This window comes from Coffea eugenioides, chromosome 11, assembly GCF_003713205.1.
Source record: "Coffea eugenioides isolate CCC68of chromosome 11, Ceug_1.0, whole genome shotgun sequence".
Classification (NCBI taxonomy): Eukaryota; Viridiplantae; Streptophyta; class Magnoliopsida; order Gentianales; family Rubiaceae; genus Coffea; species Coffea eugenioides.
Genome location: NC_040045.1, coordinates 32,805,732 through 32,828,655, shown reverse-complemented (window position 1 = coordinate 32,828,655; position 22,924 = coordinate 32,805,732). Strand labels below are relative to the sequence as shown.

Genomic DNA, 22,924 nt, shown 5'->3' with positions numbered 1-22,924 from the left:
CCAAATGCAGCATGTATTTGCTTGCTCAGGATCCAATGTTCACATTTTCAATAATCTGCCTAACAATTCGTTTATACACTCCATTGCCAGCTCAAAAAGGAGGCTATCAGATACTGTCATCTTTATGGAAATCACACTTTTCCAGCAGTTTTCTGACTCAGATTTTGCTCAAACTCCTTTTCTATTGTGTCATCTTCACTGGGGTCCTAAATATCGAACCTATGGAGGCTATCGGATACTGTCATCTTTATGGAAATCACACTTTCCAGGAGTTTTCTGACTCAGATTTTGCTAAAACTCCATTCTGTTGTGTCATTTTACTGGAGGCCAAAAAATCGAACCTATGCTGTTTTCAGTGACCATATAGCTAATGCCTGTTGTCTAGGAACTGCTACTTACAACTGTTATTGGTCAGTAAAGGAAGATTGTTTTATATTGCTAATGTGACTTCAGATTGTATCTTTAACTATTACATTTGGTAATAGATTGTGGTGGTGATCATGATTTCATGACAAAAATATAAAACTCATCATAGCCTTATTGCCTGACTATATATACAAGCTGTAGACATGGGGATTTTTGTGCCTTCTGTTTCATGAAAATATCTGACCATATCGAAACTGATAAAACTACATTCCACAGACAATCTGTTTTCCTCTCCAGAAATAGAGTGGAAATCTATTCTTTTTACACCAGTCAAAGCTTTTCCTTATAAACATGACGAACACAACTAAAGAATTCATTCAAAACCTACGGTGAACTAGTCACACTTTATGGAACCATATATGTACCGAATGAAAAGTAAAGAGGCACGAAAACCTACAGTACCTAGCATGAGAAAGATCCCATTGCAGATGCAGGCCATGTAGCCAAAGAAGAATGAGGTTTGTATGAAGCCCCTCATTTGGGATTTAAAGTAATAGTAGAAGCAGTAGCCAAATATGTAGAGACCAGTTGAACCACCACAAAGAAATGATCTGTTCAGAATGTAGTATAGAGATCAGTCTCAATGATAGGAGTCCACAACAAAACTCTATAGATTGTAGAAAGGAAGACAAATGTAATAGGGAGATGTAGCAGTCTAATGAACAGCACAACAAAATAGATGCAGAGAAAAGTATTTCCCATAATAAGCTTAGAGCCAGAAATTTGTACAACATTGTAATATCTCTGCTAATTCTAACACAAGCATCAAAAATTGTTAAATCCAGAATAACTAAGCAACCAAATAATGCATCAAAACATGTCTCAGTTGTTTGTGTAATCAGAAAATAAGGAGGACACATAAAATTGTAGGTTTGACAAGGTCGGAGAATTTTCAGTACAAAGATTAAATGTTAGGTAGAAAGGAGCTAAGTACACAGAGACAAGACAACCAGAAACACATCTACAATCAGGTACAAATTGCAAATCCAAATTAATGTTGATCACCATGAAAACCAATTTTAATTACTCAGGATGAGCTAAAAAATATAGGATAAGCACCTAAACAGAATTGCTAAACAGAATTGCTCACCTCCACCACCATTGATGATCTTCGGCAGCAAGCTGAAAGTATGTCAAACCAACAGAAACAAAAGCAGTAGCGATTATAACAAGCACTACGACAATGCATAGAATCCCATACAGATTGTATACCCTGTAACCCCATACAGCGTCAAAGATGTCATAGAGTTCAATAAAGATAAAAACAAATGGCAGAAATCCTGCCAAGGCCATTTGAGGAAGAGCACCCCTGTACCAATGGAGAGCTGGAATCTCTCTAGGACAGTTTGAGGTGTGGCAAGGAGCTTGAAAGTGCCAATCAGTTACTTTCCCAAAAAATGCTCCCAACAATAGCAATGGCAATGCTAAACACATCCACAGAAGAAAAATCACAACAATTCCACCAATAGGAAGTGCTACAGTAAGCCCATATATAGTGGCAACAGCATTTAGGACACAGAAAGAAAGAAATAGAGGCCCACCAAAAATACATCCTGTTAGGAATACATTCCTCATCTGTCAAGTGATCAAAAAAATAAAAGAATTAAAATCCCAAAAAAACTGAGGATGGAAAGCAGAAGTTACTAGAACATACCCAGTCAGTTCCTTCAAGCTGATGATAGAAAGAAACTGCAAAGAATCCAGCAACCCCACATGTAATTGCATATGATATGATCAATGCCGTCTTGTAAACTCCTCGATCATACGGATGAAATAAACCAGTAAGGCCTAAGACCAGTATTAACATTGACCTGCAGCATGAACAATGTAGCGGATCAATAAACAGATATTTAACCAACCAAATGTGGAATTATATTCTTGAGCAATGCAATTTCTTCTTGATACTGACAATATTAATAACTGGGTACCAGAACCAATAGCTGCAGCAAACAAAGACTTGTACTTGGGGTACCGAAACACATCTGCATGGAGAATCTTCCACCCTGTCTCTTCGTGATCACGAGCAGATTCCTGATCACTTGCATACCTTTACAGAATTCAAAAGAAAACAAGCACGTGTGAAGCAAAAGAAGAAATAAATCAGAACATTGCGAAATAGAGAGTGCTTCACTAGCTGAAATGATCTTATGCTGAGTGTCTTACTCATAAATGTCTTTTCTAAGGACTCGCACATACAGTACCACCAGACAACCAAATAAAATGAGAACTGTCCACAATGAATTTGAGATTGCAACATGATGGATTTTGATATTATGTGGTAAATGCCTTGAGATGTCTATGTACTCGTCCATTCTTTTATCAAATGTGATGTTTGTTTCTTGCCACATTATTGCATATGTGAAGTTTAGATCAACTTCCTTTCCGTCTGCCAGCTCAGCAGGATGTGTGTTCATAGCAAGAATCCCAATCACATGGTCTCCGCTATAAAGAATTTTAAAGTCAGTATGTGTGAATATGAAATATCCAGGCCTAACATAGCCGATAAAACCCCAAAATGGCAAGTCATCGTAGTACATTTCCCACAAGTAGTCTTGCTCAATGGCAGTTCGAAACAAAGATACTTCATGCCTGGTCAGATTTTTCCCACACACAACCTGTAATTTATGCTCCATTCGGAAATCAATCTTATATGGAGAAGAAGCAAGGTGATCTCCATTCAACACTTCGCCAATAGATTGTTTCTTCTGTTTCAAAGGATCTGCCAGATATTATTTCAATATACACACACACAAACACGTGTGTGTGTGTATACATATGCATTTAGCAGAAAGTCTGGAAAAGTTTCACTGGTATATAAGTATATAGGAAAAGGTATGTAGAGCAAAGAAAAGAACCTGGTTGACAGAAAGGAAGACTGTAATATGGAAAAGTTTCACTGGCATCACAATCCAATAACAAAAAGAAAAGTAGGAATTAGGAGTACAGTTATAATGATGTGAGCTAAAAATCTGTGAAAGCAATAGGACAGTCCAGAGCTGTGCAACCACTTATTCTCACTTAGCACAAAGGGTCACTACATGATTCAGATCATATGACAAGATCATGATAGGTAGGTAGAATTCATTTAATTACAGGGTTAATTCATTATTCCACAGTAATCATTTACATAGATGAACAGCATCGCTCAGGTAGTGGCAGTGTCATCATTTTCCATGTTAAACATATAAGTAGGTTCGATTTTCAGCCACCCTTTACCCTTGTCCCATCAATGTAACAGAAACAATACAGAAAAGGTTGTAACTGCTTTTGACATATATGAATTGGAAATCAAGATATAAATTGAATGGTTGAAGGGTATATCCATGCCAATTCCTATCCTACTATCAAGACAATTGAAGCAAAACCAGTCTATATAAGCCATAAAAGACCAATCATTCATTCTCAAATAAATTAAATTGAATCTAAATGGTATGTTGATCAATAGTCATTTAAGAATAAAATTCTTACAAAACTGTGATTAATAGACAAAATGCGGCTGTTACCTGGGGTTGCCATATGGACCAGCCCAGTTGGCATAGAGTGGGACTGGATCTCCTTTTTGATATATGTGCTTGGAAGCATCTGATTTCACTTGGCTAGAAATACTGGTAAATATGACAGTGACAGCAAGAATGTCCACAAACCCTTTCATGCTCCTATGGCATCATAGAGAAATAGAGACAATTAAAATGAAAACCCAGCAAACTCAGATGCACAGCTGAAAGGAAAGCAAGGTAGCCTACAGACTGAGTTCCTAGAAATTGTAACACAGCATAAAGAGTCTAGAACTCAACATTTTCCCTAATTTCCCATGTCTTAAGAGAAATCCACATCTTCCAAACCTCATACACAACAGCATTTAATCGTTTTTACCAATATTAGCAAGGATATGGTACAAGTCAGCACCAGCCATAATCCAAGCTTACAATAGTTGGTTTTCTATCCAATAAAAAAAAAAGGTTGGCCGTGCAGAGTCATTTTATTGCTAAATTCATATTCTTGAAGCCTCCAAGGAACACCAGATAGGTGCCATTTATAGTTGATTTGATGAACTTACTCCTTGTGATATAGGTAGGATGACTTGACATGATTAAATTACAATGTTGTTTTGGCAGGAGCAAACTAATTTGCGCAGAGATGGGCTCAACATATATGTTTCACAAGTCTAGCTTTTGGGGGGATAACGATTCATCATTTCTCTTGAAACACAAAGCTCCTTTTGTAGTTCAGATCATCTCACCACATAAACTCAATCATTTTTAAAATTATTAACTTATCTTTAGCCATCCTCCTTCAAAACTAATCGCCCAATGCTACAAAATAGACAGAGAAAGCCAATCAAGTAAGATAAAATAATGCATTGTAACATCCCCACTGTCCATGTTTTGATCCTAATCACAATTCAGAAATACAAGTATCAGCTTCTACCTAGCTTTCAAGATTACTCACCATCCCTCACCTTCAAGTAATTGAATTCGTCATTTTTCATTTAAAAGCCACATGTCAAGGTAAAACTTACGTTTTCACACATTCCACAGCTAAAGCAAAGCCCAGTTCTTGCCATCCAATATCGATTAATTAAACACCATAGTTCGGCTATACACCCCTATACAGTTAAAAATCATTCAAGCCCTTCATTTAACTAAGCATCAACTTCCTGAATCTATCTTATGATTAGTAGATTGTAGAGGAATGATTGCAATTATGCAAAAGCAAAACATCAGAAAATACAGAGCAGGTCCAAATGCAAATTTGTAATCTGCAGAAATGTTTGAACAGAATGTTTGCATTAATGCAGAAGGTTAAGGAATTCTTACAGAAGAAACGGGAAAACCATCCAATTCAAATTCAGTCCACCAGAAAGCTACAAAGATGGAAAGTTTTCTTTGATACAAAGACAGCAAGGTTTCTTTGATTCTTTCTTTCGGCATAGTGTCATAGACTTGACTTGGAGATATTTCAGACAAATTGGGCATCCCCCCTTACAAGGTTGTTGACTTTCTTTGCGTTGATGTGGATGGGCAAATTATGTATTGAGAATTTGAGACACTATTGTACCATTGTACCTAATTTAGATCTTTACTCTTTTTCTTTTTTCTTTATTATTGTTTCTTTTTACCAATTAAGTACTTCCTGTAAAAGTAATTTGGCTATGACTCTAGACTCTAGAGCAACTGAAGATGTCAGTGCATTTTTCTCATTTTGTTCTGAACTAGAGTAGTGATTTACTGCATGGTGTCTAAAAGTAAAGAATCGAAAATACGTAAAATTTTAGAGAAAAATGCAGCATGAGAGCATTGCATTAGATGGTGGGAGTAGGCCTGTCAACGGGTCGGGTCTAGACCCGGATCCGGATCGGATCCGTGAAATTATTGCGGGTATGGGTAGGGATTTAATTCCGTTTCCCGGATCCGGATCCGGATCCGTTTTGTCAAACAAAAACGGGTCGGATACGGAATATAGTATTCCGACCCGTATTAGACCCGAATCCGGATATAAATGAATTAATAATTTAAAAAATATATATTTATCAATATAATTTGATTAGGGTGATGTATTTTAATAAAGTTAATTTGATTTCTTTTCTTATTTGGTTTTTTCTTTGCATTAGTTAGAAATTAGTTTACAAATATATTTTTTTCTCATTTTTATTAGAAATTATAAATTTTGGTAAATTTGTTCGGGTAGACCCGGATCCGGATCCGAAACATAGAATAAAAGACCCGTCGGGTAAACGGGTCGGATCCGGATCCGGCATAGTAATTCGGGTCCGGGTCCGGAATAATGAATTTCGGCCCGGACCCGGCCCGTTGACAGCCCTAGGTAGGAGTGAGGTGGCGTCAGGACGTAAGTAAAATTAATCAAATCGAATATTCAATCTTCAACCTCGTTTGTTTATTTTGATGAATTTGAAATTATGTTCAACTTTGGTTTGTTCGTCCATCGAATTAAATTTCAATGACTTTTTACCAAATCAAACTCGAGTCTTGAATATTTTATATGTAAATTTTAATTATTATACTAATTGAGCCAAGTTCAAGTCAAATTTGAAATTTTGCTATACGTAAAATATTGTTCATGTGTGGTTTTATTTAATAACAAGTAAATTTCATTAACGAATTGTTGAAAGTTGTCCAACACGATTTGATTTACATCTCTACTCTAGTGGCAGGTCAAACATGCACTTAAAATAACAGACTTGCAACTTAACAACAAATACAGTAAATCCGAATGATTTTACATATCTGAAAAATGTAAGAAAATTTTAAATTGCCATTATTAAGGAACACAATAAAACGAAATTCATGGGAGGGAGATGATGGTGGTCTTCCTTCTACAGAGGAAAGCCTTCTAAGAAGATAAGAAGAAATAGAGAGAAATTAGAGAAAAAGGAGAGGTATAAAGAGAAATTGATTTTGGATCTGCTAGTTTATATTTGGTTTGATAGGTTCTCAAATTTGAACGAGCTCAATTGGAATATCAAATAACTTGTTCTAACTTTTCAGCCCTAGATAAATTATTAATTGAGAATTTCGAAAATTAGAATTGTTAGCGGGTGCGAATGACCGGGTCTTCCTTAGGTACCATTACCAACTTTGACAAAATATGGGCCTTTGGTAAAATGTGCCAAGACCATTAAAGGCGTTAGAACTTACCAGGTTTTGTGGCCCGTGGCTTCCTCGGGTGTCCATTATTGATTGTATTAGGGTAATGTAAAATTTATTTAGTAATGTATAGTTAGAGTGTTGTGTATGATAATGGAGTTGGAATTATGGATAGAGGATTGATTTATTTATAAACAAATATAATAAATTTGATGTGATCTGTATTGTGTTCTTTAAAATTAATATGATTTAAGCATTTGATGGATAATATTGGTTTTAAAAAATTTAGTTTTTTTTTATTTTAATTTAGTGATAATTAAATGTTATTTAAATTAATGGAATATATATATATTTTTTTTAAAGTTGATAGGACAAAGAATTAAGTGGAGAATTACATTAAGAGTGTTATAATTTGGGCATTGTGTGATGAGATAAATTAATAATTTGGAATAATTTGATATTATAGGTTGGTAACATGTGTGTTTATTAATTAAGTAGGTTTTTTTCGATGAGTGAAGATGATATTGATTTAGTTATGAATGAATGTGATTAAAATAGAGTTGCAAACGAATCGAGCCGCTCGCGAGGAGCTCGAGTCATCAATATCGAGCTCGAATCGAGTTCGAGCTGGCCCGAGTCAAAATCGAGCTCGAACTCGAGATCAAAATATTAAGCTAGTTATCTCGCGAGCCAGTTCGCGAGCTCGAGTATATATGTATATATATATTTTTATTTTTAAGTATATATATTTTTATTTTTTATTTTAAGTATATATATATTTTTTTATATTTTTTAATTTAAATAGTAAAATTACATATATATCCTTAATATTTTATTATTTATTAAGAAAAAAATATTATTTTATCTATTTTTTAAAATATAAAATAATTATTTTTATTTTTTCGAGCTCGAGCTCGAGCTTGAAATTGTCAACTCGTCAAGCTCGAGCTTGAATTCGAGTTCAATGAAATTAAGTCAAGGCTCGACTCGATTACCCAAAGTTCGACACGACTCGACTCGTTTGCAGCCCTAGATTGAAATTGATGGAAGTTATATTTTTTTTAATTAATAGAGTTTGAATAAGTGAGGGATAATATTAATTTTGAGAGCTAAGAGATTTTATATTAATAGTTTATTGATAAATGGATATTATTGAAAGTAAGGTGATGTGTATAAATTTTTTTATAAGAAATAGAAATGATTGCATATGAAAATTATAAAGCTTAATTACAGTAATTTGTAGTAGAATTTTTAAAAATTTATTGTTTGATGTTTATGTGACTTATTTTATGTTACTCAAAGTTGTGGTGAATTTGTATTAATATATAGATATAGGTATATAACATATTTTTTAATATGTATATATGTGTGTGAGTGTGTGTTGTGCATGTTTAGTATTTTATTTGAGGTGATATAATGGTTTATTTTTTTTGTGTTTATATTTTTTGTGGTTTTGTCAATTTGTCATATTTTTATTTTTTGTTTATTTATATATGTGTATATATACATATATATATATATGGATATTTAATATTTTATTTGAGCTTGTATGATTGTTTAATATTGTTTTAATGTTTATATATTTTCTGGTTTTGTTTTTTTTTTATAGATGTGGCATTCTTATTTGTGTTGTGATTCATGTGTGAATATGAATTTTTTTTTAGTTGCATCATGTATATTTTTGTCTATATATCTGTAGGGGCGTGGTTTGAAATATTTGTATGTAAATTTGTGGTAGTTTGGCTATTTTTGTTATAGTTTCGAAGAAAAGTTTATCTTTTTTATTTTGTTTTTTAGTATTATATTTTTGAATTCTTTAATTCTTTAAGTCCGTTGTTTTTGGGGTATATTAGAAGGATTTTGGAGAAGGGCATGTCTAGAAGTCAATATATGAGTAGGCTGATTAGTAATGTTGGAAATTTTGTAATGTTGGATAATGAGAGAAATTTAATAGTTGGTGAGAAAATTCTGATTTTTTTACAATGAAGATAGACAATTTAGGGAAATATAATTGTTATGTATATATTTTCCAAACAATCAATATTTTTGTCCATACAAATATATAATTTGCAAAAATTTTATATATATATATACATATATATATAAACGCACACAAAGAAAGCGCAAGGATACATAAATTATATAAATTTGTATAGCGGAGGCCAAAAAAATTCACATCTGTATCACGGAACTAAGGGTAGCCGCTGCAGTGGTACAACAAACAAAAAGACAAAATTGACAGTAAATTTACACAGAAACCAGGACAAAAGGGCGTAATCGGAATAAGATGACAAAAGGAAAATTGAGAAAGGAAGCAACAACAGACAAAGTTGTCCACGGGAGGCCCCATAAAATGCTAAAGACAAGAAATGCCAAAATCAAGTGCAGAATCACATTAAAATTGGGACAATTCACTGTAGGTGGAGTCTTGGCGCTTTATGCAATTTAAGATCAACGAAATGGGGTTTTAAAATCATAGGTATAGTTGTAGAGGTCAATTCATCATCCAAATCGAACAACGATTGATATGCCTCGATTGGAGTTGGTCAAACCTATATTTTAAAAAAGTTAATTTAAAATCAACAGCTCAAGAAGGATACTGATTTTACCAAGAGCAATAGGCAATCTACTCTCCCCTTAAAGCTGTGAAATTGTTAGTATTAATAGTTCAATAAAATTTCCATTTCATTTCAACATTATGTTTGTTATTTGCTTATTTGATGTACACGTTACATTTTTCTAGCATCATTAGAGCATAGTTTTCTCTCTAGAATTGAGAGCATCTCTCTCTAGAATTGAGAGCTTCCCTCCTCGGTATAGGAGCAAATACTTTCGAACACCTTTTCACACCACTTTCCACTGTCTGTACCAAAGCCCACCTAGCTTTCAAAATTTTTCAAATCTCAAGAACACAGCTAGCGGAAATCAGCTGGTCCAAAATTTGGAAAATCCTGAAGGAGTTATGCAGGGGAATAGTGAGGAGTCTAGTAACCCATGAAGAAGATTCAGCTCACTAATGGCCAGTAGCTTCAGTCATCTTCATTTCCTTGCACTTTCTTCTTTTACTTCTTTGTCGTCGTCATTTCGGTTTTCCACTTAGTATCCACCTAACAAAGGGTAGCAGTAGGCTTCTGTGGTACGCATTCAAACTATGAATATCCAGAATTCCAAAAAGGAAGAAGGTTTAGCTTTCCTTTTTAGCTTTTCTTTTATATAACCTAATGTGTTTTGAGTTTGCTGTGTGTTTTTTATCTCTTGTAAACACAGGTGAAAAGGCTGTTTGTTCATCCTAAGATAGTACTGGGAACACTGTAGGGTTTTGGGGGAAGATGGAGGAAGCTCTAGCAACTGCTTTGCGAAGGTTTGATTTATCAGATAAGGAAGTGGGTGGGATAGATTTAAGTAATGATGATGTAGAACAGAGCGTTCAAGATTGTAGAGGAAGTTTGGTAGGCCGAATTATGGGAGATAAGATAGCCAATTTCACTGGGGTAAAACAGTTCACCAACCATGTTTGGGGTTATCCCAGAAACTTACGAGTCACTGAGATAGGCCCAAATGTGTTTCAATTTCAGTTTGAAAGGGAGGAGGATAAGGAAAAGATAGTGGCAGGAGGTCCATGGATTTTAGACAATCAGGTGCTCGTTATTAGGGAGTGGTCTGTAGGATTTGAAAAACAAGCTGAGTGCTTTAGATTTGCCAGCTTCTGGATCCAAATCTGGAATCTCCTGGTACACTAGATGAGTAAGGCAGCGGGGAAGAAAATAGGGGGGATGTTCAGGAAAGTGAGGGAGGTCATATTACCACCTAGGGGTGGAAAGGAGGGGAGGCATATGAAAATATATGCGGAAGTAGATTTGCACCAGCCACTAGTAAGAGGGACAGCAGTGAAACTAAATGGAGAGATGGTCTGGATTGAATTTCGGTACGAATGCTGCCCAGATTTTTGTTATAAGTGTGGTATCATAGAACATGGAGATAAAAATTGCAGAATGGAAATAAGGGCCAATCAATCCCATAGGGAAGCACAGTTTGGACCGTGGATGAGAGCAGGGAATATAATGACATCACCACTTAGGGGTGAACATGGAAAACAAATGCACCCTAAAGGACAATCCAACATACTGGATAGGGTTGACTCAGGAGGAAAGGAGGATGGGATAGGGGAGAGAGCAGTACAACATGAGAGGATGAGATAGAGAGCAGAGGGAAGGGGACAAGATCTGGAGGGAAATGTAGGAAAAGGTAGGGAAGAGGGAGGGTGGGAAAAGGCTTTAGTAATTAGTAATATGGTAGAGAAAACGAGGGAGCCAAGGACATATGAGGTGAGCATGGGAGATCAGGCTTCTGGAAAAGAAATTCAAGTACAAGAGGAGGAGAAAACGACAAGGGAGGTGGAAGGTCACATGGATTTCGAAATGCAGGGAGGCGAGTTAAGAGATGTAATAAAGGAATGGCCAGATAATAAGGAGAATGTTCAGAAGCTAGGAATGGGGGAAGGCCAAAAAATAATGATTCCTCTAGTTTCTGTGAAGGTGGAAAACAAATTAAAGATGCAAAGAGGGTTCTATAGGCTTAAAAGAACACCATTGGGAGAGATAAAAATGAATACTCATGTAGGGGATCAGGAGGAAAAAAGAAAGAAACCTATAGTTAATAAGGAGGGAGAGATAATGGAAGAGGATGGAGGGGAAGAAGGATTTTAGGAACAAGGAAGAAGGAAAAGTCAGAAAATGACTAAAATGAGGGAACTGGAGACAATTCCATTAAAGCCTCCACAGTGCAAATGAAGGTTTTGGTGTGGAATTGTAGAGGTGTAGGAGGACCCTTGACAATTTCCCAACTAAAGGAGGTGATAAATCTCCACTTTCCAAGTGTTGTCTTTTTGGCTGAGACAAAGAATCAGAAAACAATCATAGAAAAGGTTCAAAAACAATTAAAGTTTGATAATTGCTGTGTGGTTAACTCTAATGGTAAAGCAGGAGGACTTGCAATGGTATGGAAGGAAGATATAGAAGTGATAAGTATCGACCAGGGGACTTTCTTCATAGGAATGAAAATGAAAGACAGTGATTCTGGTTGTGAATGGTGGCTGGTGGGAGTTTATGCAAGCACAGATGAGAACACAAGAAAGGTACAGTGGAAAATGATAGAGCAAAAAAAAAGGGAGTGGGGGAACATTGGGTATTGGTAGGGAATTTTAATGATATCAGATCTGGGGAGGAAAAATGGGGAGGGAAGAGGAGACATGAGAGTAGCTTTAAGGAGTTTAATAGGTTTATAGAGGAAAATGAGCTGGTTGATTTAGGCTTTGAAAGGAAATCATGGACATGGTAAAATCAGTGGGAAGGTGAGGGGGAAGTAAAAGAAAGATTGGATAGGTACTTGGCTAATGTCAAATGGTACCAAATGTTTGATAGAGCTCGCTGCAGTCATATAGAAAATGAAGCATCAGACCATAGTATGCTGATTTTGGACCTTAACCCCAATCAGAAGAAGGTAAAAAGAAGATTCTATTTTGATCATCGTTGGGCCAAGAATGAGGAAACCAAAGAGGTGATAGAAAAAGCTTGGGGTTCAGAACATAAAGGATCCAGGATGTACAAGGTAACGAAAAAGATAAAGGAGTGCAGAATGGCATTACTAACATGGAAAAGGAAAAAAAACATGGACTCAGGGAAAAGGATCCAGGTGATAAAGGAGAGAATTCAGGAGCTAAAGGATAGCAACATCATAGGAAAAAAGGGCCAGTTGGTGGAACTGAAGTTGCAACTGAGTAAGGCATATCGAGAGGAGGAATTATACTGTAGCCAAAAGGCAAGGACAAGGTGGTTACAGGAAGAAGACAAAAACATAGCTTTTTTCCATGCGAGTGTAATGAATGCAAGGAAACAAAGGCAAATCACATGTCTGCAAAAGAATAATGGACAATGGCGCAAGAACGAGCAGGAAGTGAAGGAGGAAATTTGTGGATATTATAAATAGCTGCTCACTGCTAGAGAAGCTAATCAAATAGAGGAAACACTACAGGGAGTTCCCAATACTATATAACACGACAGATGAACGAACACCTGATTCGACCTGTGGGTGAACAAGAGATACATAAGGCATTGCTTTCCATGCATCCAAACAAATCACCTGGGATAGATGGTATGTCTCCTCTTTTTTTCAAAAAATATTGGAATATTGTTAGACTAGATGTGGTAAATGCAGTCACTAGTTTCTTCCACTCTGGTAACATGCTTAAGGTTGTCAATGAAACTTTGATTACTTTGATCTCTAAGGTGGAACATCCCATCAATCTGACTCAGTACAGACCTATTAGCTTGTGTAACACCTTGTACAAAATCATCTCAAAAGTGCTTGCTAATAGACTTAAAGTTGTCCTAAACAAATGCATTAGTGAGTCGCAGTCAGCTTTTGTGCCAGGTAGACAAATAGTGGATAATGTTCTCATTGCTCATGAAGTGATGCATTTTTTGAAAAATAAAAGAAAAGGTAAGACAGGATTCATGGCTATTAAACTTGACATGTCTAAAGCGTACGATAGAGTGGAATGAAAATTCATAGGAAGAATGATGATGCATATGGGTTTCTGTCCTATCTTTTTTAGGTGGATCATGGCTTGCATTTCTTCAGTGTCTTGTTCCTTCAATCTTAATGGAGCTAAGGTGGGATATATTAATTCGAGTAGAGGCCTGAGACAAGGAGATCCCCTCTCCCCTTATTTCTTCTTAATCTGTGCAGAAAGTTTGTCTCATTTGATACACACAAAGGTTGAAAATAAGCTGATCGTAGGAGTTAAAGTAAGCAAGAATAGTCTGCAAATATCACATTTATTTTTTGCAGACGATTCTCTGGTTTGCTGCAAGGCAACAATCCAGAAGGCTAAGCAAGTGAAAGAAATGTTACAAAGATATTTGATGGCTTCAGGACAGCTAGTGAATTTTGAGAAATCTATTGTGTACTATAGTAGGAACATCCAAAGGACAAGAAGAGTAGATATCTGTCAGGAGTTGGGGAAATTAAAGGAGGCAACAAATGGAAAATATCTGGGGCTATCAATGGCAATAGGAAGGACAAAGAACCCAATGTTTAGGTACATTAAAAGTGCAGTAATCAAAAAGCTAAAAGGTTGGACAAACAAAATGTTGAGTATGGCAAGAAAAGAAGTGCTCATCAAGTCGGTGATACTTGCGATGCCCAACTACGTAATGGCCTGCTTTAAACCTCTGTTTCTAAACTCGGACCGGATCGACCGGTCCGACCAATCGAATCGAGAACCGGCTAGTTATCCGGTCCGAGTTAACTCTGAAAATCAGAAATTTAAAGACTTGGTCAAACTAGTTCAAAACCCGGGTTTGACCGAATTTGACCGAAAAAAGAACCCGGTTTCTTCTTCTTCTTTTTTTATTTTTTTTGAAAGGTCAAAATATTTTTAATATTATGTTTTGACCCCTAAGCTATTAAAAATTATTAATATATCTCAAATATTTCATACTTTATAAATGTTGTCTTAAAATTTGGTGTTATTTTTCAATTAAGTCCATAATTTTTATTCTAAACTTGTTAATGCTCATTAAATAATATAAATTGCTACTTGATTGTTCTAATTTATTTGTATTTTCTTATTAAATATATTTGAAACATCAAATATATATGAATATACCTTTTATTAATATTAACATGTTATTAGGTATTTTATATATAATATTTTAATTTTTAAATAATTTTTATTTATGACATCATCTGGTTGAACCCCGATCGAATCCGGTTGAACCCATTGACCCCTGACCCCTGAGTTTGACTGATTCGATATCCGGTTCAGTTCTGAAAATATAGCTTCAAACTACCAAAAGAACTGTGTGATGACATTTACAAGAGTATTGCAAATTTCTGGTGGGGAAATACTGAGCGGGGAAAGAAACTCCACTGGATTAGCTGGATGAAACTTGCTGAAGTAAAAGGAAAGGGGGGGATGGTGAGGAGTTCAAAAGTTACAAGATGGGTTAGAAGATTTGTTGATCTTCAGTGGTTAGGAATGTACACATGGAATTGTCTGCTGAGGTTTTGTGTTCAGAGTTTGGGTTGGTTGAGAGTGGATACACTGTTGCCTATAAACGGATTAGCGCAAAGAATGTAGACAAGATTTCTATGAAGGGGTACAATGACCTAGAATTTCTTGGAGAGATCAGGCAAAATGGTGACAGAGTTATGAACATGGGCAAAAAAACTAAGTTTTATGCGCCATATATGAAAGTGTTGCCACGGCTGTTACATCTGATAATAACTCATAACATTGTACCTAAAGCCGAAAGTATCACTTCCGTTAGTGCATTAGAAAGAGTTATATTGTGGCATATGATACACAAACAACCCGTTAACATAGGCAATTTGATCATTGCAATAATGCTCAACAGGATTAGGAAGATTAAGAGCAGGGAGAATAAGAGAACACATCTCCTTTTTGGTATGTTGCTGACCAGGCTCTTTAGGCGCTTTAATGTGCCATTCTTGGCTGACCATATTAACAAAGGATTTTACGCCCAAAAAATGGGAGTATCGTACTTCAAAAAACTGGCATTCAAAGCTGAAGATGGTGGTTGGATGTGGAAGAAATCCTATACCTCTGATGCTGTCATTGGTCAGACTGGGGACGCGAATAGAAAAGTTGAAGAAATAAAAGAGATGGATAAGGGGGGAAAGTGTGCTGGGGTCGAGGTACGGCCTGTTGTGGGGGAAAAGGCACACCTTGAAAATGTTATCATACTATCTAAACAAACCAGAAAATGGGCAAGTGTATGTGACAATGTTATTTTACTCCTTTTTGTTTCTTCTTCTCCATGGCAACACAGGAGCATAACCCAATATTTGTATGACTAGGTTGTAGATAACGTGACACAAATTTTACAAAGGGTTGGTGCCATCGAAGTGAAGGACTGCGGATTTGAGACATTGCCATTTCTACGAGATGTAAGACATGCTCTTGCATTTTCCTGTAATCCCCTTTATATATGCTAATACCTTTATTGTCCAGTGTCTACCACAAGCTTCCGGCGTAGCACCTGATGAATTAAAAGAAGCCGTATGCTTTCATGTCAGAGAACTCGTCCCGCAGATATATGTTAAAGTATCGGTTTTTGTCAATGGCTAACAATGATCTCGCTTTCATTTGATTATTGTAATTATGTCAATCATTGTTCACAACTGTGTCAGTACACTAGATAGGCAGCATCTCTTTGATATTACAAGAGAAGAACTGGAGCAAGTGATGCTTCAGGAGACATGTCTCAATGACAAAGTAAGTTTTTTATGCGATTGCACAGGCCTACCTTGTTCACTGATCTCGCTTTGTATTTTCACTCTTATTGAATGTTTGAATTTGTTCCATTCTGTGAAGATTGTGACCCAGTACCTTCACTTACTCTAGAAAGAATATAAGCAATTTGTTTTCTTCAATCCTATGTTTTGGGTACGTAAAGAAAATTATTGTATGTGTTGTTGTGCCTTGCAAAATGTGGACCTAATACTTGCTTCTCAATCACTTCGTTATAGCTGAAATGCGTGTTAGACTATCCATGCATATCTCCTGCAACCAAAAAGACATTCATTGATCAAAGCAATGACGACTATCAGTCAAATCCTGAAAAGGTAAACATTAGCTATCATTCTCGCCTTAACATTCTTACACAATATGAGTAGCAGCTGCATGTTAGTGGAATTGGATTTAGCCTAACATGCCTTAGCTTTTAACACATTTTGGTAACATTGCTTGTTGTATGCGATTGCAGATTTTTTTCCCAATCATTTATTCAAATCATTGGTTGCTCATGATTGCACATGTCAAGGACAAACAGGTGTACATTGTTGATTCTATGGACAATTACAAAACCATCTACCAAGGTTTGATGCAATCTGTGGTGAGTATACTCCAAAAGCGTACCTTACCTTCGTTTCCGAAGAAGGCAACATTTTTCTAACATTCGAAACCTGCTGTATTTATTTCCTTTTTTAGGAATGGATTTTGATGGAAATTTTCCACGAAAATCAACCCTGGACATTTATTCTTGTAAAACACAAACTAAAACAGACAGACGGGGCGAGTTGCGGGGTTTTCACTTTGAAGTTTGCGCAATGTTGGGCAAAGGGGTGTTGGCCAGAATTTGTAAGTGCACACATTGACAACCCCTTGTGGCAAGCTGACTCTATTGCGTCTGACTATTGTTTCTGAATGTATGTACAGCTTGATGTTGTCATTGCTAGAAAATTTATTGCCTGGGAGATCGCTTTGGGTAAACTTGCGGACCCGTTCGCTTATGCTGCTTTCCTGATAGAAAATAAACAGGCACATGAGGCTGTAACCAGAGGAGATTTGCAAGATGATGCTACCAAGGATGTGGGCCATCAGGAAACAGGGAACGGTACATTATGTCTCGCCTTTACTGTAATTGGTTCGTTGCATATGAAGGCAATATTAAATTTTAAATTCTTTAGGGCTGTAGCAAATTATTGGTACGAAATTAATCATTGTATAAAGGAAATCATAAAAAGTGTATGTACCTCTGTTCCGATGCATCTCCTCGTGATCATCGCATTCAGAAATTGCTTTTCTACTCCTGCTATTCCATTATTGCAGGGTTGCTGCTCACGACATTGTAATAAATTCTCGACCCCAGAACTTTGCTTTACACTTTCCAATTCCTCTTGTTTGATTTCGCATTATGACATTCAAATGGATCTCACATGCAAAATTCATGTGCTGAAATGCTGTATGCCTTCAATTTTTCCCCAGTCGAAGGTACAAGGGTAACAAAAAGTCCGTCAGAACTTGCGTCCGTCAATGATTCAAATAAGAAGTTTCTTATTCTTGATTTGAATGGAGTGCTTCTGAGCAGTGCATTTACAAGGATGACAAGAAAATGGTGAGGAAATGGTGAGGAGTTCAAAAGTTACAAGATGGGTTGAAAAATTATGGGTTTCAAGGAAGGGCGGAGAAGGGAGAAAAGAATAAAGGGGATTATAGGAATATGAACAACATGATGCAAAAAATTTAGAGAGAGTTGTACCATGATATAAGATATGAAAGTACTAGGAGGCGTCTGATGGATAAGGGACAGAAAAAAGAAGAAGGAAATGAAGATGCATTTTCACATTTTTTAAAACTCACCCGAACATATCAGTAAACAACTTTTTTTTTAAAATTTGTGTTCAGATTTATCGGAACTGCTACCGTAAATATTCACAGTCAACAATTTTATGGTTACGACATACCACTTACACTTGTTTGTCAAGAAATACAATGATCAAATTAGTTATAGATTTTTATAATAGTGCAAGTACTGGTAGATGGGTATTTATTAATATAATTTATCGGATATCGATACATTTTTCAAAAACTATTTCTAATCTTCCCAACCAACCTAACCTTCTCATTCACTATATTTAACAATCCTTCTGTTATGTAAATCATTATACATTACAATTTTTTTAGCATGTCATGCATCACTTATTTCAAATTTTCTGTAATATATACATATATACATATGCATATATATTTTATTTATTATTCTGTACAATAATATAAAAAGATGTAAAAATATTATTTTCATTTTCAATACAATCCCGGGTCTAGGACGTGTCAAAATACTACTGTGTCGAATTACGCATAAGTTTGGGGAAAAATTATGGAATAATTGTTGGATAATTAAGGAGCATAATGAAACTTTTTTTTGGATGATTCAGCAGCCGAATTTGTAAATTTCAATTTATGCAATCAACTCGTAGGGGACCATGACAAAATAAAATGAACAACATCGCTTATTCTACCCTTGCAATCAAATAAAATCAACAACCCATTTGCTAAACCCAACTCTTTAATTCTTTCGCTAATCTTTTTAATGGCGAATTGTGAATTACTAACACTTAAATTTATCAAATATAAAGAAAACTGTGAATTTGCTGATGTGTCATGACTAATATCTGCGGCTGCACAGTGCATATGGCCTGTAAAGATTGGACTAAATTTCAAGGCGAGAACATGCTTTCGTCCTTTCGCAATACGCGGTTGGAACCGCCAGTGTTGCCGCCCCTAAGCAAATGTGAAGGGGTACGGTGCAGTAGTCATTCAAAAACGATGCCTTCTAATCTCATATTGGAATTCACGTTGAAAGGTGGGCCACCATTGAAGCCACACCGTTCATTATCTGTCCAACCGTACACCTTTGTGCATCTTCTCCTATAAGCAAGACTGGCGCCAGTCTTGTCATCTTGGGGAATTACACCCCAACCGAGCTAAATTTGCTCTCTAGCACAAGCTCCCTGTAACCCATGTGACTCGTATGATCACCGGAGCCAAATTTTCTGCTGCCTTAAAAAATATAACTGGTGTGCCTTACACCAGTTGTTGAACCTAGTTGGGTTTTATTAATCCACTAACTCGTACAACGGCTTCCGTAGGCTCCCATCCAACATAGATTAAGATACAGTAAGTGATACAAATATATTCTTACTGATGATAAAAAAATCTCTCTTGCATGCCCCATTCAACCTAGATTAGGATACGTATTTGTTTACTTGAATGGAGAAAAGCCAAGTATGGCCGGTGTTTTATGCGAGAACTGCCTGGCATTTTTTGTCATCCCAACTTCATAACGCGTTTTGGGCAAACGAGTAGTCAAAGGTCATGAAGGAGGAAAGATTTAAAGAGCTGGTGTTTTAACCTTCTCAAATTATTTTCGGGGGACGATACTCCGAATTCAAGCAAATTCGTTTTGATGCCTAAAAATGGGTACTCCGATTACAATGGAGCAAACCCAAGAAAAGCGTATGTTGAAGTGGACAAGGGTTACTTTATAACTCAAATACATAATTTGGTTAGTAGTATTCTGCTTAAATGTGCACTGTGGTATTACTTGTGCAACATGAAAGCCATAAAGTCCGTTTTGTTTAACCGTCTTCAATTCGTTTATTGTAATAATCAAGCTACAAACTTGTTCCAAGCAAATAGGGGTAGGAAAAGCATAAAGAGTTATTCTTGTCTACCAAAATGGATTTATTATTGTTTCAGCCAAAGGAGGAACTGAAGCCGCTAATGGGAAAATGAGTACCGTCATCTTATAACGAAGGATAGGCAGAAAATAGTTGGTATTTTATTCAAAAATATTTTTATTTATATTTTATCCCTTAAATTAAGTTGTGTATGGAACAATGGGTATTCTTTTGTTGTAATGGAGGAATGGCGTAAACAGCTGGTATTTTCTTCGAAAACGGTTGCATTGTTGTTCGACCCACAACTAAATGTATTTGTAGAAGGGAAAATGAGTACCCTGTTGTTCTAATGGTGGAAACACATAAAAAACTGGTATTTTATTGGAAAAATCATTGTTATTATTGTATTCGGAAAAACATGTCTATCTACGGAAATGGGTACTCTGTTCTCATATTCCTACTGAACCCGTCCACATCTGGTCTTCTACAGCGGAGTAGTGCAATTCAGAAATATGCATTCGATTTGGTTCTTCTAATTTTCCCAAAAATAAATTTAGATGTAGTGCCTACTGTGACTTATTATCGCACTAACCTAACTTAGGTTCGTTAACCGTAGTCCTCAAAAGGATGCCTGAAAGAGGTCAAACTGCTCTTAACCACTCAGTCGATGCACTGCAAGCTCCTCCATTTAAACTCATGTCCGTCATCCATATCTCCTCCTATAAGAGTTTCACACAACTAAAATTCTTCCTTGCATGCCCATTCACCCCCGTATTGGTTTCGCACAACAGCCTTCGCTATTGCATGCCGCTTCAGTTTCATACAACCATCTTCTGTAAGTTTCGCATCTTCCTTTACCACCTGTAACATGTAACTAGACGAAAGATTCGCTTCGTTCTGTATGTTCTAACTCCTGAATCGACCAGCTTCTTCGTAACATAATCCTTTTCCAGACTGACTCATGACACTTGGACGACTTCCTGAAATACATGTCCTCAACAACGGAGGCATGGTCGGCTGCGTTCAAGATGAGGTCTTACCACTTCACCACATTGGAGTGAAGTGGATAGTTGAGGAAGCGCTGGTTCGGTTAGATAGGTTTCCCGGAGTGGAGTTTTCGCAGTCGATGCTGATGTCTTGCATCCCCGTTCGCAACCCCATTGCAAACGAGGAAGTATTCCGGACGCTGGTCAAGTGGCGCCGTCATCCACTCCCCCTTATTCAGAACCTGAAGGCATTTTATATCATGACCTACAATGCCTGGTTTGTGGGCAATGAGGAATTTGTTGCACATTTCCTCAGTCTAAAATCACTGCTCCATACTGACGTGTGGATCCACTTCGGCGCCAACTTTGAAGACTGATCTGTAACACGATTTCTGGCTGAACAGGGGTATCCCGCCAGTATGACACGCAACGTTGCCATTGCGGACAACCTTCACACCGCAAACATTTACTGGAATCTATCAGCTGTAGAAGATTTGTTGATCTTCAGTGGTTAGGAATGTACACATGAAATTGTCTGCTGAAGTTTTGTGTTCAGAGTTTGGGTTGATTGACAGTGGATACACTGTTGACTATAAACGGATTAGCGCAAAGAATGTAGATAAGGTTGCTGTGAAGGGGTACAATGACCTAGAATTTTTTGGAGAGATTAGGCAAAATGGTGACAGAGTTATGAACATGGGCAAAAAAACTAAGTTTTATGCGCCGTATATGAAAGTGTTGCCACGGCTGTTACATCTGATAATAACTCATAACATTGTACCTAAAGTCGGAAGTATCACTTCCATTAGTGCATTAGAAAGAGTTATATTGTGGCATATGTTATACAAACAACCCGTTAACATAGGCAATTTGATCATTGCAACAATGCTCAACAGGATTAGGAAGATTAAGAGTAGGGAGAATAAGAGAACACATCTCCCTTTTGGTATGTTGCTGACCAGGCACTTTAGGCACTTTAATGTGCCATTCTTGGTTGACCATATTGACAAAGGATTTTACGTCCAAAAAATGGGAGTATCGTACTTCAAAAAATTGGCATTCAAAGCTGAAGATGGTGTTTGGATGTGGAAGAAATCCTATACCTCTGATGCTGTCATTGGTCAGACTGGGGACGCGAATAAAAATGTTGAAGAAATAAAAGAGATGAATAAGGAGGGGAAGTGTGTCGGGGTCGAGGTGCGGCTGGTTGTGGGGGAAAAGGCACACCTTGAAGATGTTGTCATACTATCTGAACAAACCAGAAAAACGGCAAGTGTATTTGACAATGTTATTTTACTATTTTTTTGTTTCTTCTTCTCGATGGCAACACAGGAGCATAACCCAATATTTGTATGACTAGGTTGTGGATAAAGTGACACAAATTTTACAAAGGGTTGGTGCCATCGAAGTGAAGGACTGTGGATTTGAGACATTGCTATTTCTACGAGATGTAAGACATGCTCTTGCGCTTTCCTGTAATCCCCTTTATATATGCTAATACCTTTATTGTCCAGTGTCTACCACAAGCTTCCGGCATAACACCTGATGAATTGAAAGAAGCCGTATGCTTTCATGTCAGAGAACTAGTCCCGCAGATGTATGTTAAAGTATCGGTACTGTCAATGGCTAACAATGATCTCGCTTTCATCTGATTATTGTAATCATGTCAATCATTGTTCACAGTTGTGTTAGTACACTAGATAGGCAGCATCTCTTTGATATTACAAGAGAAGAACTGGAGCAAGTGATGCTTCAGGAGACATGTCTCAATGACAAAGTAAGTTTTTTATGCGATTGCACAGGCCTACCTTGTTCACTGATCTCGCTTTGTATTTCCACTCTTATTGAATGTTTGAATTTGTTCCATTCTGTGAAGATTGTGATCCAGTACCTTCACTTACTCCAGAAAGAATACAGCAA

At 36.6% G+C, this 22,924-nt stretch overlaps 1 protein-coding gene across 1 annotated transcript; it reads right to left on the bottom strand.

Annotated features, from left to right (window-relative positions):
* Positions 1–546: 546 nt before the first annotated feature.
* Positions 547–5,360, bottom strand: LOC113753526 (transmembrane 9 superfamily member 2-like). The gene is made up of 8 exons (XM_027297703.1): positions 5,244–5,360; positions 3,930–4,082; positions 3,282–3,322; positions 2,590–3,145; positions 2,336–2,473; positions 2,081–2,237; positions 1,517–2,001; positions 547–977 (listed from the first exon to the last, which is right to left on the bottom strand). Exons 1-8 carry the CDS (start codon positions 5,261–5,263, stop codon positions 761–763), a joined length of 1,767 nt encoding a protein of 588 aa, XP_027153504.1. The 5' UTR covers positions 5,264–5,360; the 3' UTR covers positions 547–760.
* Positions 5,361–22,924: the final 17,564 nt, after the last annotated feature.

What these genes read in the sequence shown, in the direction of transcription:
- LOC113753526 (XM_027297703.1), bottom strand. Translation starts at nt 5,263, where the DNA reads ATGGTTTTCCCGTTTCTTCT. An exon ending in ATGGTTTTCCCGTTTCTTCT is followed by an intron (nt 4,083 to 5,243) that starts GTAAGAATTCCT and finishes ATGATGCCATAG; the next exon opens with GAGCATGAAAGGGTTTGTGG. An exon ending in GGTCCATATGGCAACCCCAG is followed by an intron (nt 3,323 to 3,929) that starts GTAACAGCCGCA and finishes TTGTGATGCCAG; the next exon opens with TGAAACTTTTCCATATTACA.